The 17,849-nt window shown below is 37.2% G+C and overlaps 1 protein-coding gene across 1 annotated transcript in view; it reads right to left on the minus strand.

The window, feature by feature from the left end:
* Positions 1–17,849, minus strand: part of LOC145295905 (osteopetrosis-associated transmembrane protein 1-like) — a 59,685-nt gene that overhangs the window by 34,188 nt on the left and 7,648 nt on the right. The window contains exons 2-3 of the mRNA XM_080141673.1: positions 9,089–9,212; positions 6,611–6,717 (exon numbers count right to left, since the gene is read on the minus strand). Coding sequence (XP_079997799.1) covers positions 6,611–6,717; positions 9,089–9,212 — 231 coding nt within the window. The remainder of the gene's footprint in view (positions 1–6,610; positions 6,718–9,088; positions 9,213–17,849) is intronic.

Genomic DNA, 17,849 nt, shown 5'->3' on the forward strand with positions numbered 1-17,849 from the left:
GGACTGATCTAAGTTGATCAGCGCACCTTCCGTATCGTCATTTATCCCTCCCTCTAGGATCGTGTGTATCAGGTGCAAGTTGTTCTGAATCGATCTCCCCTTCACAGTGTAATTCTGTCCCGGTTCAACCAACTTGCCAATAACAACCTGCAGCCAATTCAACAGAACCTTGGCCAAAATCTTCAACTTTGTGTTTAGCATAGTTATGGGCCTGTAATCGTCTAACTGTTCCCCACCATGCCCGTCACCTTTCCTCAGCAATGTGATCACTCCCCTGGTGACTTGCCCCGGGATGGATCCCTGAGCAAACCAATGGTTGAACACATCCATCAGAAGAGGCAGAAACATGGGCGACAGCCTCAAATACAGTTCGTATGGCAGATCATGGAGTCCCGGCGATCTGTCACAGCTGACCTGCTTCAGCGCAGTAAAAACCTCCCGTTCTGTCACCCGGCTCTTGCAACTAGCCATTCTAGCCACCTCGAGGTGGGGAGAGTCAGCCAAATAGTCACTAAACTCAAGGACCGGAAGATCAGGCTGCTGCGTAAAACGGTCCTCGAAATGTTCTCGAAACCCCTAGCAGATCTCCCGAGTCGATTCCAGGGAGCGTACATCCGGAGGTCTTACCTTTGCAATGTACTTGTCCGAGCCACGCCTAGAAATTTCACGACGTGCGTCAGTGTTGGAGTTGACTGCTTCATTGCCTATCTTTCTAAGTCTAGCTCTGACTACTTGACCTTCATAACGCTCGCTATTCTCATGCAGAAGGTCCTGCTTAGGTAGTTTCTGGCTAACCCTATCACCCTCCCCTGTAGCCCGGGCTAGTTTCTGCTCTAGCTTCTTCATCTTGGCCTTATCTAGTGCGAGGCGCTGGGCATACTTGAGGGAGAAGGTTCTAATTTTGACTTTTAGACCTACCCACCACTTACTCCCGGTAACTGCCCCCACTAGTGCTTTTTGAATTAATTCTCTTGGAAGTCTTGTATCTCCAGAAGGGAGGTGTTTAACTTCCAGTGAGCCACTAACTTAGGCCTATTTCCTAGCTTCAACCGGGCCATAACTAGTTTATGGTTCGTCTGGCCTAACCAAGTGAACGTGAGACAAGATAAGAAGTATACTTCACCTCTCCTAACTAACATCCTGTCCAAGTAAGTGTTTGGATAGGAGGAAACGCTATTGGTCCACGTCCACATCTCCCGCCCCGGATGCTCGACCCGAAACCCGTTGACCAGACCGCATCTAGCCATCAGATCAGCCAGGCTGGACTCGCACCTCTCCAACCCTCTAGCTTCGCCTCCTACCTTATCTATCTTGGAGTTTAAGATGGCATTCCAATCCCCCATTAGCACTACCCACTTCCGACAATCTACAAATGCGTCGAGCTGACTGAAGAATGAGACCCTCTCACGAGTGGTGCTGGGCGCATGAACCGCAATCACCCGAAACACACAATCTTTTACGGCAACATCTGCCATGACCAGCCTGCCCTCCGCATCCCTATGGACAACGTCGACCATCGCGGGCTGCCATATGCTGAGAAAACCTCAAAATCCTAGGCCAGCACCTGACAGTCCACAGAGTAAACGAAATGCTTCTCCTGAATCGCAGCCACATCCACTCCCAGGGACAAGAGGTCATGCAGGAGGCGAGCCGCCCGGCCCGATGATCTCAAGCCCCTCGCATTCAAACTAGCCAAATTCAAAGCCATGGTACCTACCTTAGGGTGTGTCACACTCAGCTCCGAAGTCAGCCGGGGAGAGGACGCCAACGTTATGTGTCATGCTTTTTTGGTCAGGTTTTTCATATCCTGACCTTCTCTTGCAATGCGTCCGACATCCAAAGGATAAATTAATTTCATGGCCCTGTAGAGTAACGGATGGACCAACACTGGGACCCTTCCCTTGCATTGTTTTGACAGTTCGTCAAGAGAAGGGTCATTTTTCTTCACCAGTTCGATTCCTGGAAATGCCCCTTACGCGACCTGCAGCCTTGTCCACAAGTTGGTCTTGCAGGCCTCTGGAGTTCTGATAAAAGTTATTAGGAGCGGAGCGTCCGGGAAATTTGAGGAGATATTTACATCTTTCCCCTCTATCTGTTTGTAATCAATCAGAAGTTTTAAGTTTTTCCTCAGCCGATGGGAAATGTCTGTTGCCACAGATAGAGGGTCTACATAACATAGTTCCTCGGGGGCAAGGGCTTTTAATTTGGTTGGTCTGTGAGAAGCAGAGGATTCTCTCCCCTCCCTCGGTTCATTCTTTTCCTTTTCTTTTTGGGGTGGTGGCTCAGTTTGCATTGGTGTGGGGACGGGTGTTGGTGTTGGTGCCATCTTTGTTATTGGTGCGGTGTTTGGTGTTGGTGCGGTGTCTGGTTTGGGGGTGGAAGTGGATTTTGTTGTTAGGGATGGTGTATGTTCACAGGGAGTGGGGACCACCTTTTCTTCCCCTTTTCTTCTTTTGTTTTTCTTTTTTATTCTTTCGAATGAACCGGGAGAGGTGAGGTTGAGTTTTTCTTCCTCTCTGTCGTTGCTGCTGCTTCTGTTGCACTTGCTGCTTTTTCTGCTGTGGTAGTTGTTGCTGCAGCTGTTTCCGCGGCATCGGCTGCGGTGGCTGTTGTTGCTGCTGCATTTGCAGAGGCTGTTGCCTCGATTTTTGGGCTGGTGGTGGGATAGTGGCGGAAGGGATTATGGGCTTCCGTTTTTATCTCACTACCGTGCTCCATTCCTCCCACTTGTCCTCCTGGGTGATTTGAGTTTTCCTTGGAGCTGGGATTGGTGCCGTGGTTGCAGGGGTTGTTGCTGCCTGTTTTGGCGCAGGCACTGTCTCAGGGGTTGTGACCGCCTTTTGGGTTGTTTGATGAGGGGTTACCCTTTGGGGGCAGCTCCTTGCTATGTGGCCCTGCTTTTGGCAGAACCAGCAGTGCGGACGACGGCCCTCCACCACTACCGTCATGCTGTTGTCCTTGTATATCAGCAGCGCTGGTATCGCCCAAACACCCTCCCTCTTCAGCCTCATTGCTATTGTGTAGCAGCCCAGGTGAGTCCCAGTTTTTGACCGTACTGGAGTCACCTATTTCAACTCACCGTACTGGCTGAAGAGACATCCTAGCAGTTCCGCAGGTATTTGGGTTGGCACATTAAATACCTGCACCCAAGTCCTTCTCTTGCCCTGGTATTCTCCCATGCTTTATTTCTTGGAGGGAGAGTCTCTCCGCATCGTCCTTGGTGGGTAAGAGGATGTCCCACATGACAAAGCTCCTCTGGTACAGGTATAGTACTGGGATGTTAAGTTTGTGGAGGAGCCCCGCCATGTCTTCCTTCTTCATCCTCAAGCGGCGGTTTTACGGTATATCGGAAATGAACAGGACTCTGCCCTCAATCGCCTCCTAGGCACCTGGTATGGGTTTTATATCTGCCCCCTCTATGTATTGTTTGTACTTTGTCAGGTACAGGTCTCTATACTCTTGAGGGGACAGTTGTTTTTCTACAGTCTTCCCCCATGCAGACCCTCTTGGTGTGTTGGTGGTGTTGGTATGAGCTCTTTGGTGGGGTTAGACCGTTTTTGGTCTTTTATGGCGGTCACCCCTGTCTGTTTATTGGCGACGCTTCCTGCCTCCCCAGGTTTCTTAGTCTGTCCTTTTGTGGGAGTGTCGCTTTTTGGGGGGGGCGGCTCCCTTTTCAGTGCCTTTTAGGCCTGACTCTCCTTGGTTAGAGTCTTTTTCGGGAGCAGCTTCCCATTTTGGGGAGTCGGCCTCTTGGGGAGCATGATCTTTTTTGTTTACTTTGAGGGCATCTGCCCCTTCCTCGTTTGTGATGTCTAGGTGGTATGCCCCCTCACTTTCTTGATCTGCCCCCTTTTGGGGAGCAGCCCTCCTGGGGTGTGCTGTCCCCTTTATTGTCCTTTTGGCCTGGCACCTCCACCTTTTTGTGGTCGGAGTGAGATGCTACGATCGATTTTGGTTTTGCTCCCCTTTGGGAGAGTCGCCCTCGGGGGGAGTTGTTGGTAAATTTTTCCCGTCCTGGGGAGCGTCCAATGATGTCATTCGGGCGGTACGCCCTGTCAGTGGTTGTTTTTGCTCCTCCTGTTGGGAGTCGTCCTTTTGGGGAGCAGTAGCCCCCTGGCTGGGGGTATCCATATTGGTGGCTCCCAGGCTTGGGGTGTCTGTATTGGTTCCCTCTTCTTTTCAAAAATCACCGAAAAGAGTGACGTGGAGACGGCGTCCAATGTGAAGAAGTGGCGCCAAAAGGCGGCGAGAGGGGAGATAGAACTGAGAGAGGGAGTGGGAAGTTAGTGGAGGGAAGAGAGAAAGTGTTTCCGACCCTCCCTCACTGGAAGGTCGTAAATTATCAGCTCGGATCTTCCTGTGAGAGGGGAGAGCAGAGAAAGACAGAACACTACCCAACAAGCTCGTCAGGTGTTCCGGGCACGAGAATGTGTCGCCAGAACAGCACTGCTTCACGCAGTGTATGTATCAGAGAACAGATACTACACTTTGAGATATTAAATCTTTTATTCATGGTAAAAATTACAGTCAAAATCAACGATGAACAAAAAACTTAGGCACATGGCCAACTCAACCACTAATAGCTATGACTAAAGATAAATTACCTGAAAGTACTTCTTTTGAACTTCTCGACTTAATGTTCACAAGGAATATGTGTTGGAACAGATACATTGAAGGCATTGCTGCAGCTGCTGTGAGAAAGGTAGCCTCTCTCTACAGTGCGAGAGAGTTACTTACACCTGAAAGTATCCTGTACCTCTACAAAGTCACAATTCGCCCATGTATGGAGTAATGTTGTCACATTTGGGCTGGTGCATCTGCTAACAGTCTCTTGCTCCTGGTCAAGGTTCAAAAGAGAGTCGCCAGCCTAATAGGTCCCGAACTGTCAGCCAGGCTCCAGCCTGTCCCCCATCAACGAAATATTGCATCCCTCTGCCTGTTTTACAAGTGTTTTAATGGTGAGGGCCCCAACGAACTACAAGCCCTTGTATCCACTCGACGTAAATACCCCGGACAAACCCGACAAGAAAAATCTCACCCCTATACAGTAGAGATCCACAGATGCCAGAAAGCTTTCTACTCCAATAGTTTCTTCCCAAAACTGCTAGACTTTGGAATTCCTTTCCGGTTTCCTGCTTCCCCAACTGTACTGACATGCAGAAGTTCAAGTTTACTGTAAACAGACATCTTGCTGAGAAACTCCCGACATAGTATGTTACAATGTAGCTGAATTAGCAATAACCGAAATGAGGGGAAATAGAGAATTTGCCTCAGATACATCTCTTGTGTTTCAGGCTGAGCAGAAGAGAGAGTTCCAAGAAGGCGTCCATGCGTTTTTATTAGTGTTGATCCCATGCAATTCTCGTAGAATTGCGTCTACTCTCGCGCGATTATGCAACTATATAATTCCCGGCCACTATAAAGGCATGACGCTGGAAAGCAGTTAGGCAGTGTCCTGCGGATTGTGTGTAGGTGGTTCTGGCAATTGGATTGTTCTTTGTGACGAACCACGTGTCTGCGAGAAGCGATTTTTTTTTTCTTGTTTTTGTCTGCTTTTTCTTCTTTCTTTACGGTTATTACAGCCAAGAAATCCCTCTCTTCTAGAGGTGGGCGATACTGACTATTTCCTATCTGTGTTCCTGATTTTTTTTGCTTACTACATTTTGCTTCATACAAGAAAAGGGTCCCCTTTTCTTGTAAATAAGAAAAACATTAGATAAGTGGAAAATGAATTAGGATAGACCAAGATTCGAACTTTGTAAGCAAGGTTCGGAAATAGATTCAGAAAATAGAATGTTAAAATTTTGCATTGTTAAATTTCATATAAAAAAGTTTAGAGATTGTTTGTTTGTAAAAAAGAATTAATTGTTCATTCTTTTATGGAAATTGAATTAAAAAATGTCAGCTAAAGAAAAGAATGAACAATAGAAATTAAAAATATATTGAAAAATAGGTTAGGTTAAAAAAAAAATAGGTTAGTGAGAATTCTTTGTGCAGAAGTGTGTTTTGGAGAACAGTGCCTAGCCACGTGAGTGGGTCACGTTTAAAACCACACATCTGACATCATAGAAAAAAGGAATTCTCAATAATAGAAGAGAATTAGCAGAGAGTCAGTCGATGATCAGAGGAGGGTCTCTTTAGAAGCAAAGGGAGAATGTTTAGTCATGTAGAACAACTTTGAATTCCTTGACGTCATCATCATTCGACCGGTCGATCCGATAATAAAGAAGTTATCATCATGTTTTTGATGTCGTGTCATCATTCAACAGCAAAAGGTAATATGTGAAACATCCTTAATATGAACTTTGTCTCCCTCATCGTTATTATGAACTTTATGTAACTCTCCCAAGAATGTGCATCCCCTACCTCAACCCTCGCTAATATATGTTATAAGAAGAGACACTCCAGAACAGTATAAATGTCTCTTCCCCTCATCAATATGAATGTCCGCATCCTATCACTTAATATGAAACCCCTGGCTATGCAACAAGTATCTCTACAATTATCTCTCAAATAGTAGCCCCTTACATCGAAATGGCACTGTGCCTTGTGTGGGGTGAAAATGCAATAAAAAAATTAAAAAAAAAAAGAACAAAAAAAACATACTTACATTATGGACAATGCTGTTACTTATGCATTCAGTCAGGTTCTCATACAAGCGAAGAAACGTCTCTATATTATAGGAATTATCAGTCCTGTTAGATTTGTCATAACAATCTGTTTTAAAATGGGGGAAAAAAAAAATTTACAATAATAAAAAATGCTTGTTTGGTCGATTTTTTACTTTGTTTGGAATATTTCTTTTGGCACTTGTGCAGTTTAATCAAGACATTCAAAAAATGAAAATATCAAAAAAAAGGTTATATTGTACGTATCCGTTTTGGACTGAAGATCTCAAAAAAAAATTTCATTTGATTTGATCGAGTAGTTTTATTTTTTTTTTACAGCGGAAAAACAGGTTCTTATGAGAGCGCATTGAAGCCAGCCATTATGGAATTTGTTAAACACGCCACGGGGAGATAACTCAATGTAAAGCGCCGACACTTCCTCCCCATCTTTAATACTAGCTTTTCTTCTTAAAAATCGAACCTTGTTTGAACTTGTTTTTTCGCTGTAAAAAACAAAAAAAAAAAAAAAAACTACTTGATGAAATTAAGTTACATATTTTTTTTTGGGGGGGGGGAGGGAACTTCATTCCATAACGGATACGTGCAATATAACCTTTTTTCTTTTTTTGATATTTTCATTTTTATAATGTCTTCATTAAACTGTACAAGTACCTTTCTTTCTACAAAAACAAACTTTTTTTTAATGAAATGATAAAAAGAAATTTTACAATAATAACAATGCTAGTTTGATGGATTTTTAACTTTGTTTGGAATATTTCTTTCTAAAAAAACAAAAACTATTTTATGAAATGATAAAAAAAACATTTTACAATAATAAAAAAGTATGCTGATTTGGTGGATTTTAAACTTTGTTTGAAATATTAAAAAAAAATTTTTTTTAATAAAATGATAAAAAAAAAAAACCATCACAAATTAAAAATACAATTAAAAAATTTTTTTAACACAATAACTAAAAATTAATATTTACTAGCAGGCTACCTGGTGTTGCCCGGTCATAAAATACACTTAAATATGATATTTTTATATATGCAGATTTCATATTGATTATTATATTGTACCCAACATATAGTAGTGATTTCAAAGTTAAAAAAGAATATGATTAGGGTACCATCTGCTAGAATCAAAACCAAAACATTGAGCCCTTGACGAAGCTGGTGTGATGTGGTTCCTGGCCTTGGTAGGGCCATTTTAGACAATAATAGCATTGTGGGGTTTTGCCAAGAACCACATAGGAATTTAATATAAAACAGGTATACAATTTATGTTATAGCGAGGGAGTAAAATGAAAGATACAAGGGAGCATGTACATAAAATGAAAATAAATAAAACATTGGGAGAATAGAAGGGTCACCAGTTAGCAAGTGCTAACTAAAAACATGAACAAGAAAAATTGAGAAAAAAAAAAGCAAAACAAAATCTTATAACAAAACATTTTTATACAAGAGATAAGAATAGAAAAGTTATTTTCAATCATGAAAATCTTAATTTATGTAAACACGTGTTTGACAAAGAAAGTTTTCCCTGAATTCGGTAATAATGTAAAACACAAGATATATTGGTGAAAGAAAGAGAAACGTGCTTATGAAATAAGCAATTTAATGCCAAAATGAAACAGGAATATAACTTGTATAAAAGTGTCTCGTTTCTTTTCATGGTATTCGACATCGTTTGTAATATTAATACCTATTTATATTTGTCAATAGTTCAAAGTCCACTTATCTGTTTATATATGTTTTCTTTCAGAAAGATATAATGTAAGAATATATCTTTTTGAAAGAAAACATGCAAACAAGTGTGTTTTTTCTTAAATGTCTTTTTTATTATTAAATCATTTTTGCTCTGATCTCTGTTCCACAATACTGCAGATCCAATGCCCAAACTCAACAGTTCAAAAACTGCATTAAAAAAAATTGTTTTTTGTTCCTCTCTTCTTCTCTTAAATCATCACATACTCGCTAAAGAAAACCAGCCAAACCATCAGTCCAGCAATCACCTCCCCTCTCTCTCTCCTCCGTCTAGTGATGTTAAGACAGACACGGAAAAGCAGAAGACAGCCGAATGTCCTGCCATTTGCCTTACCTTCTTATCTCACCCATAAATCTTGCGACAGACAAGCATGCGTGTTTATGTTTAATTTCAAAATTCTTTGAATTGCTTTGTTTTTCTCCAATCCATCACTCCAAATTTCCGTTTTTTTTTTTTAATTATTATTAACATGGCAAGTTTGCACAACTCATCACACTAGGCACAAGAAAATATTGATTTGTCTGATTCAATGCTATTTAAGTCTATTAGCAACAAATCCAGCCGTTATATTTATAAAGATGTAAATACACAAGATCATTTGATTCTGATTTGTTTGAAAAATGTAAACAAGTAAATACAAGAAATGCAGTGACAAAAATTCTTCTAAATGCGTATGAAGACGGAAATAAAAATCATTATAATCTCATACTTACTATCACAGTAGGCATTATTCCAGATGGTTACAATGCTGGATATGGCACTTGGTACCACAGGAGAGTTGTCAGATTCCAATAAATATTTCTTGCAATTAAATACTGTCTCGTTATGGTAAGGACCCTGAATTAAAGAAATTACAAAGTTATCAAACAGATTAAAAACAAAAATGAAAAATAAATAATACTTCTTGAGTGGAACATTGTCATGGTGAAGAATTTTAATATTGATTTTGTGTTATATCATCCAAAGTCATGCAATCCAACATGACCAGGTCATGAGAAAGCGTTCTAGACTAATATCATCCATATAAAAAAAAAAAAAACAAAAAAAAAAACACTCATATGTGTGATGGTAGCCATTTATACGATGTAGGGGAGGGCACCCTCTGCATGTGCTGTTTTAGAGTGACAATGGGTCTTCAATGCTAATTGTTAATTGGTGTATTATCGATCAGGGTACACAAAGTCGTGGCAGGCAAGTGATGGACGAACTATTAAGCATCTTGATGGTTTCTTCCGGAATTAGTCACCTCTTCGTTGTGTTGGGTATGAGCACTGCCCCTATAGCAAGTACTTGCAACCTATTATAGCTAGATTACTGCAAAGAACATCATGGTGGAATGGTCCAGAGGTGACTAGTGAGTCATGATCATCGATGTCTGTGAAAACAGACCTGATACATGAAGAAGAAGAAGAAGAGACTATTAGGAAGGGCATCCAGTCATAAAACTAACCACCAAACAAGATCATGAATGAAAACTTAACACAAAAAGCCCTGTAGCTGGCAAAAGGAGGTGGTATTGCAGTAGGCAAGAAAATTAATGGAGGGTAACATTTGGTGCTAGTAAAACTAAGCTGCTCTCCGTTAACAATTACAAGACACCTCTCCAATCCCCTATATCTATGACAAATAGAACCTTACCTGAGAATTCTTCCTTCAAACTCCTCAGCCTAACATTTGCGGGCAATATGAACTGGAATGAATACATAGAGGACATTGCAAAGGCTGCTGCAAAGAAGGTGGTTTCCCTCTATCGAGCTAGAAGACTATTCACACCTGAGAGTATCCTGTACCTTTACAAGACCACTATTCACCCATGCATGGAGTATTGTTGCCACATCTGGGCTGGTGCATCTACCACTTGTCACTCCCTCTTAGATAAGGTTCAAAAAAGAGTTGTCAATCTAATCTGTCCAACTTTATCAACTAAGCTCCAACCTCTGTCACATCGCTGCAATGTTGCATCACTGTGCCTGTTTTACAAATATTTTAAATGGAATATGTTCTGATAAACTCGTTTCACTTGTAACCCCTCAACATACATATCCCCCGAAAGACCCGCTTAGCAATAAGATCTCACCCCTTCACTGTTGATGTCCCTAAATGCCAGAAAGCTTTCTATTCTAATAGTTTCTTCCCTCGAACAGCTAGACTTTGGAATTCCCTTTCTACTGCCTGCTTTCCTGGCGGCTGTACTGATATGTAGAAGTTTAAATGAAACATAAACAAATATCTTGTTGATCTTTCCTAGACATGGCGCCAAATAGTAGCCTCTTACATCCAAGTGACAATATGCTTTGTAAGGGGTGAAAATGAGTAAAAAAATAAAAAAATAAATAATAAAAAAAAAATTTGCAGAAGTTATGAGATATGTAGGTACCGAATTATTAAAGTGTAATAAATGGACTGTAAAAATATAAACAAAAAATAAAAGTCACAATCAAAACTTAAAAAATAAAAGTCACAATGCCAATCAAAACTTAAAATGATGCAAAACACTTGTCCTAAAATTTTCATCCGTAGAATATTTGTCATCAACAATGGCAGTACTTTTATTCAAACTACATTGGATTTTTCTTTTTTAGTAAGTTGTTTGGTGAACTGTGAATGCTCCCCAAGTCAACAAAATTCACTCCAAATAAGTCCAATTTCTCAATCCACATAATGTCTGCTTCATTCCCATCAAACTCATTAATTATCTTAAATAAATAAAAAAAACAGCTGTCTATTTTAGACTGAAATAACTTGTAACTTACTATAAGAAAAAAAAAAGTTTATATAGCTTTCTGGTAGTGTATCATTAGCCATGGCTATCCATGGTTGAGAAGCTTTTTTTATAATTATTTAAAGACTTTTAGACTTGGCAGCATTGAATGTTACCATCCATATATATCGCCATTTCACCACAGGGTGGAGGTTTTTCTCTAAGATGTCAGCCATTTCCTTAGATATGTGCTCATTCGTTTTCCTCTCGTGTCTGTCATGGAGTGTGGTGTCATCAGCAAATATACTCATCTCAGAGAGGTCATTTATGAATATCAGGAATAATAAAGATCCAAGGATCGACCCCTGGTACACACCTGTATTTACATCAATTAGTCTGTGCTAAGGAAGGCAATATTTTTCTGGTACAACACTGTTAGTGATTCATAAATTTACCCTCAGTCTGATTAAGATTAGAGCAGTTTGAGTATTTGTATCTCCGCTCTCTTATGTCACTAATGCTTTCCTTGAAGAGGGTATTGCAGACTGTCAGATCATGGTTGTAACACAGTCAATACATCTAATCCTTCAACATATGTTGATTTTACAAATACTTTAATAGAATGTGCTCAAATGAACTCCAGGCACTTGTACTCTCCAATGTAAATGCTCCCCGACTAAGCTGACAAGCAGCAAAATCCCACCCCTTCACTGTACAGATATCTTGATACCAGAAAGCCTTCTACTCAAATAGTTTCTTCCCTCAAACTACCAGACTTTGAAATTCACTCCCAGGTCCCTGCTTCCAAGTGTAACATGAACAGACATCTTGTTGCTCAACTTCCTACATAGTGTTCCTGCAAATTTTGTCCCAAATAGTAACCCCTTACATCCAAGTGGCATTGTGTCTTGTTTGGGGTGAATTAGCAAAAAAAAAAAAAAAAAAAAAAAAAAAAAAGAGGACATAACTATTGCTGGGAACAGAGCCAAACAGAAAAATAAACTCTCAGAATCAACAAGATTAAGGATCGGAAACTCTGTGAAACTCAGACATCTCACCAACACATAAAGAAACTTTGGGATAACAGAAATACTGATGATTGGAGCAAACTGGTGACGAGCATCACATCTGTGTTGTTGTAAGCTAATTCTAAAGAAAGTGTTGCTTAGTAACAAACAATTTATTAATACTTATGTCCAGATACGTAAAATAACATAACATGCGGTTGCAGCCGAGATTGAATTCACTACACAAGTTTGTAGTGTAATTCAAATCTTGTCCGTAGCTGAATACTTAATGCTTCGCCAGGGCTATCAAGCATATTTTTTTATCATAATGCCATCACTAGATGGGTTGCCTAACACGACTTAAGAGAGGCCCATCTACCCTCAAGAGAAGGATAGACCACGCCAGTTTCCCAACTTGGTATTTTACCTCATAGTCCAGATACAGTTGATGCAATTTGGGTATGAATTAAAACCATTATAAGTAAAAAGTGGCCAGAATTATTCTTACGCTAAAGGTTTACATTGAGTGTGTAGAGAAATGATTCTAGTTCTATCTGATGTGTCACCAATATTCGATCACTATAAACGTTGAGACTAAACCTAGTAAGATTTACTATATTTATTTATATAAATAAATCTTATATACATATATATTATTTTTCTTATTATTTGTCTGGGAAACTACTAAGCCAATATGGCTGAAATTTTGTATGAACCTTTGTTATAATACGCTGCAGCGAACTATATATTTATTTATGTATCTATTCAATGCACAGTTAGGGATTAATATGAATTAGTCACCACAATACCACTTTTACTCAAAAAGTTTTAACAGGCTATAACTTTTGTTCGTTTTTAATGGACTAAAAATAATTATATATATTATATATATAATTATTTAAAAGTATCCATATAAACTTTTATAAGGCCATATAATATTTGAAGTATCAATTTTCAGTATTTACTTTGAGCGTGTTCAAAATGTGAGTAAAGCTAGTAAAATTAGGAAAATATATACAATGAATTATATATATAATGAATTATATATATAATGAAATATATATATAATGAAATATATATATAATGAAATATATATATATAATGAAATATATATATATAATGAAATATATATATATAATGAAATATATATATATAATGAAATATATATATATAATGAAATATATATATATAATGAAATATATATATAATGAATTATATATATATAATGAAATATATGTATAATGAAATATATGTATAATGAAATATATATATATAATGAAATATATATATATAATGAAATATATATATATAATGAAATATATATATATAATGAAATATATATATATAATGAAATATATATATATAATGAAATATATATATATAATGAAATATATATATAATGAAATATATATATAATGAAATATATATATAATGAAATATATATATAATGAAATATATATATAATGAAATATATATATAATGAAATAAATATACAATGAAATAAATATACAATGAAATAAATATATGACAATGAAATTACACAGAATCTTCTGAGTTTCATCCCCGAAGGGAATTGTCAGACTAGAATGCATGAAATTCGTGTTACTGGTACTAACCAGGCTCAACCTTGTTTAACTATGGGGATCTAACAAGATCATGTATACACAACTAGCGGGGGGGGGGGGTACCCGGCGTTGCCCGAGTGTTTGGAGGTGTGTGTGTGGGGGGGGGGGGTAGATCAAAACAATTCTGTTAAAAAAAAAAAAAAAAAAAAAAAAAACGTTGGCCGGGTATTTGGAGGTGTAAAAGAAAAAAAAAAGTTTTAGTAGAAAGGTAGGCTTGAACGCCGAACCTTTGACGCGGAGGTGGAAAGGAAATGGAAAAAAAACAAAAACCCTGCGACCTAACCATCTCGACCACGGGAATAGATGAATTGATAAGTGTGTTAAGTTGACGTTTATAAAGCGAAATTAACAGGTGCGAGAACGTTAAGTCATGTGATGTTTGACCTAGTTTTGCGCTGGAAGCCAGTTTCTGTTTTCCCCACAACGCGGCAATCAAAAAATATCTCGGAAATAGCTTGTAAAAGTCGGGTAAATTAAAAATAGCTGCGACCAGAGTTCCTTAGTCGTAGATATTATTATTTAGACAGTATATAAAAAGTTTTAAGAAGGAGCGAGCCAACCGAGAATCACGGCAAAAAAACAAACTTTTGTAGACATACACAAAAAGCGAACACACATACATACACACACACATTTTCGCTTTTATATATATAGATAACTCAACCGTATCACCTGTATATTATTTCATGTATCTATATATGTATACTTCAGTGTATAAGACGACCCTTAAAGTTAAAAAATCATCTTTAAAAACTAATATTTCATAAGATACCGGGGGTTGCAATCTCTAGCCTAAGCTAAACAAACATGGTTTCATGATTCAGCAATCGTCTTATACAACCGATATATGATAAATTTATTGAAATTTGCTCCAATTTTGTACTTCATCTTATCTGACGGTCGCCTTATATGCTGAAATATACGGTATTTATTTTCAGTATTTACTTCAACAGTGCTCAATATGTGACATAGTAAGTTTTGACAATATATATATGGCAACAGCCTGACAAATCCCCACAAGGATGAAACAAAAAATTCTCTGTAGCTTAATAGCCATATATATTTTTAAAACTGATATATATAACTCAATGGTTATGTGTATGTGCATGAGTGGTATGCATGCGTGTGTGATGTGTGTGTACCTTATAAAAAGAAAGGTTAGAGAATACACATAAAATCTAAAAATGTATTTTTATGTAAAATTTATCAAGGAAAACTATAGAAGTGTTCTCAAATCCATAAATATACTCCTTAGAGGCTATAAGAGCATAAGCCTATTAAAACTTTAGATATATTTTTATGAAATGAAAAAATTATATGGATAAAATTTTCTGGGGAAGACGATGGAAGTGGTCCTAAATCTCTAAGCACCCTCCAGAATAGGGGGGGGGGTTGAACCGCCTTTAGAACTCCAAATAATCATATGTATAAAATTCTCTGAGGAAAACAATGGAACTGGCCCTAAGTCTCATCAATATCTGTTTGTAATGTAGTTCAGGAACCAACACATTGTAGCCTCAGTCGCAAAGTAGACAAAGAATAGGGAAAAATTTCAACACACTTTCTTTTTTTTTGCACAACAACATTTATTTCCTCATTGTTACAGCCCTGACATCACCCATGCCTTGAACGTGATCTTGAATGTTATCCACAACTCTAATGTGATCTCTTCTTTTTACAGTCTTTTTCCCTACCATAACGATATTCTGCTTATGGCTCAGTATTTGCATATAGGCATCTGTGCTATCTTACACTCTATATGCTGACGTGCCCCCGCCTCTAAGTTAACTATGAGGACAGAAACCCCTTTAAAACTTCAAATACATATACTCAGTTTTAATGAAATTTAAACATGTATTGGACATTAATTCAGAAAATTTCCCAATATTTAAGTTTTTTTCACTTATATTAGGGCAGTGAAACCAAAGATGGTGTTATTAGCATGGTGGAAAATAGGTAATAGGGATCCTCATTCAATCCCGAGCAATGTCGGGTCTACCTGCTAGTTAATCTAATTTATAAAACAACTCACTATTCCTGCCTGTATGTCTGTCTCCATATTTTCAAACTATCTTTTCTGAAACTGAAAGTCACCGAGTGGAGCTAAGGGCATCAAATGATTGGATTTTTTATAAACCGTTCTATTATGGGTCTTTAGTCGGTTAAAATAGTTTTTAAGGGGTCAAAATTGAAAAAAAAAAAAAATCGTTATACATTTTGAACATTCATCTTAGTTCATTTTTAATCAGTTCATATGTGTATCATGTAGATACGGTGGTAACGTCACCAGCTTTGAACGCTACAGCTTTGCTTTCAGTTTCGATTCAAACTGATGACACCCAAATACTTTTTATTTTTTTTTACTTTTGAAATCACAACTATAATAATATAAATCTGGACAAATTAAAATATCATATTTAATTGTATTTTACGAATGGCCAACCCCCCTTCCCGTTAGTAATAAATAAAAATTAAAAAAAATAATCACTTCAATTTTGTCTTTCCCAACACAGTTTTTTTTTTTTTTTGTATTGTGACAATCTCTATGACTCATCTATATAAATAGTCGTTTGTTTTCCCTTAAACTTACAATAACATTTTTGGTATTTTTAGTACTTTTTCATGAGAAAAAAAAACCAAACAAAAACAACTTTAATTTACTCTTGAAAAGGCTGAACGCTACCCTAACTCAATCATGTGACAATTTCCTAACAAAAACGTTAAACAATCACGTGATTAAAAAGTACAATTTAAAAAACAATCACGTGATTAAAAACAATAAGTTAAATGTCATCAAATGAGTTCAGCATTTAAAAACTGGTTTCCCAGTTTGATAATTCTAAATATTGATTTTAACATTAATATTGATAATTCTAAAACTTTACATAAAATAATTAAGATTTTCGGGTCTTGATAATTATTGTACGACAAATTAAAACAACAACTGTTCCTACTGATCATTTATTCATGTGATATTTAGGCACATCATTCGAGCAACCTGGGATTCTTATGTCAAGAACAAGAAGCAATCGATTTTAATTTAGATGAACTGGCATGGTGTTTTCGTTTTCTGCTAAAATTTTTCCCCAGACTGACGGGCCACGACTTAGGGGAAGTAAATAATTTGTTGATAAATGTAATTTTTCATTGTCATTTTAAATTTTGGTAAACATTTACTGTTTAAAAAAAGTACACTCTCTATTAAAAAAAAAAAAAGCATTCAGGAGAAACACTCTTCTAGCTGAAACCACTATCAATGATTTACCTCACTCTTTATCTGTGCCTAAACCTAAACGCAGATTCCATGAGCAAAGCTTCTTTTTTAGAACTGCACGCCTGTGGAACTCTCTTCCATTTGCCTGTTTTCCAACTAACTACAATATGGTCGTCTTCAAGTTCAATATAAACAAGTTCTTGATGAGCAATTCCCCTTAAGTAATTCAATTTTCCAAATTTACACTTCTAACGATTACTATGATATTGTCCCATTGACAACCACACACTCTTTAACCCTAATCCTCGAGTGGCCTCTGAGCCTTGATAAGTGGGGACTCCTTTGTAAAAAAAAAAAAAAAAGAAAAAACATTTTTTTTACGATTTTTGAAAATGTATACGATTTACGATTTTTAAAAATGTATATAATATATATTTTTTAAAAGTTAAACTTAAGGAAGCATTTTTCTTCTCTGTTTGACTTGTATTTTTTAAATATTCTCCGTAAATCTGAAAAGAAAAAAAAAAAAAGAAAAAAAAGTTGTTTACTTTTTACAAAGATGCTATCTCCTCCCCACCTTAATGTATTTTTTTCAAATTTCCGCCATTTGTTTTCAATTTTTGCAGCAGATAACCATAGAATCATTATAGAATGGATTAGATTATAAAAAAATAAAAAAATAAAGAAAGAAAGAAAGAAAAAAGAAAAAAAAATCAATATTTAAATATTTGTGAGGGTGCTCAATTTCTAATGTAATGTTGTATTAAATCGATCACCCATTTTAGAACCAATAGACGTTTTTAGGCCAACTTTCATGAATTTAGCCTTTTTTTTTTTTTTTTTTTTTTAAACCAGTTTAGTCTTTTATTGAATTTCACTTTCTCCAATTATTTTATATTCGTATTTATGGTTATCATCAAGTTTTAT

Source organism: Euprymna scolopes, chromosome 16 (genome assembly GCF_053919585.1).
Source record: "Euprymna scolopes isolate OS-2025 chromosome 16, ASM5391958v1, whole genome shotgun sequence".
Taxonomy (NCBI): domain Eukaryota; kingdom Metazoa; phylum Mollusca; class Cephalopoda; order Sepiida; family Sepiolidae; genus Euprymna; species Euprymna scolopes.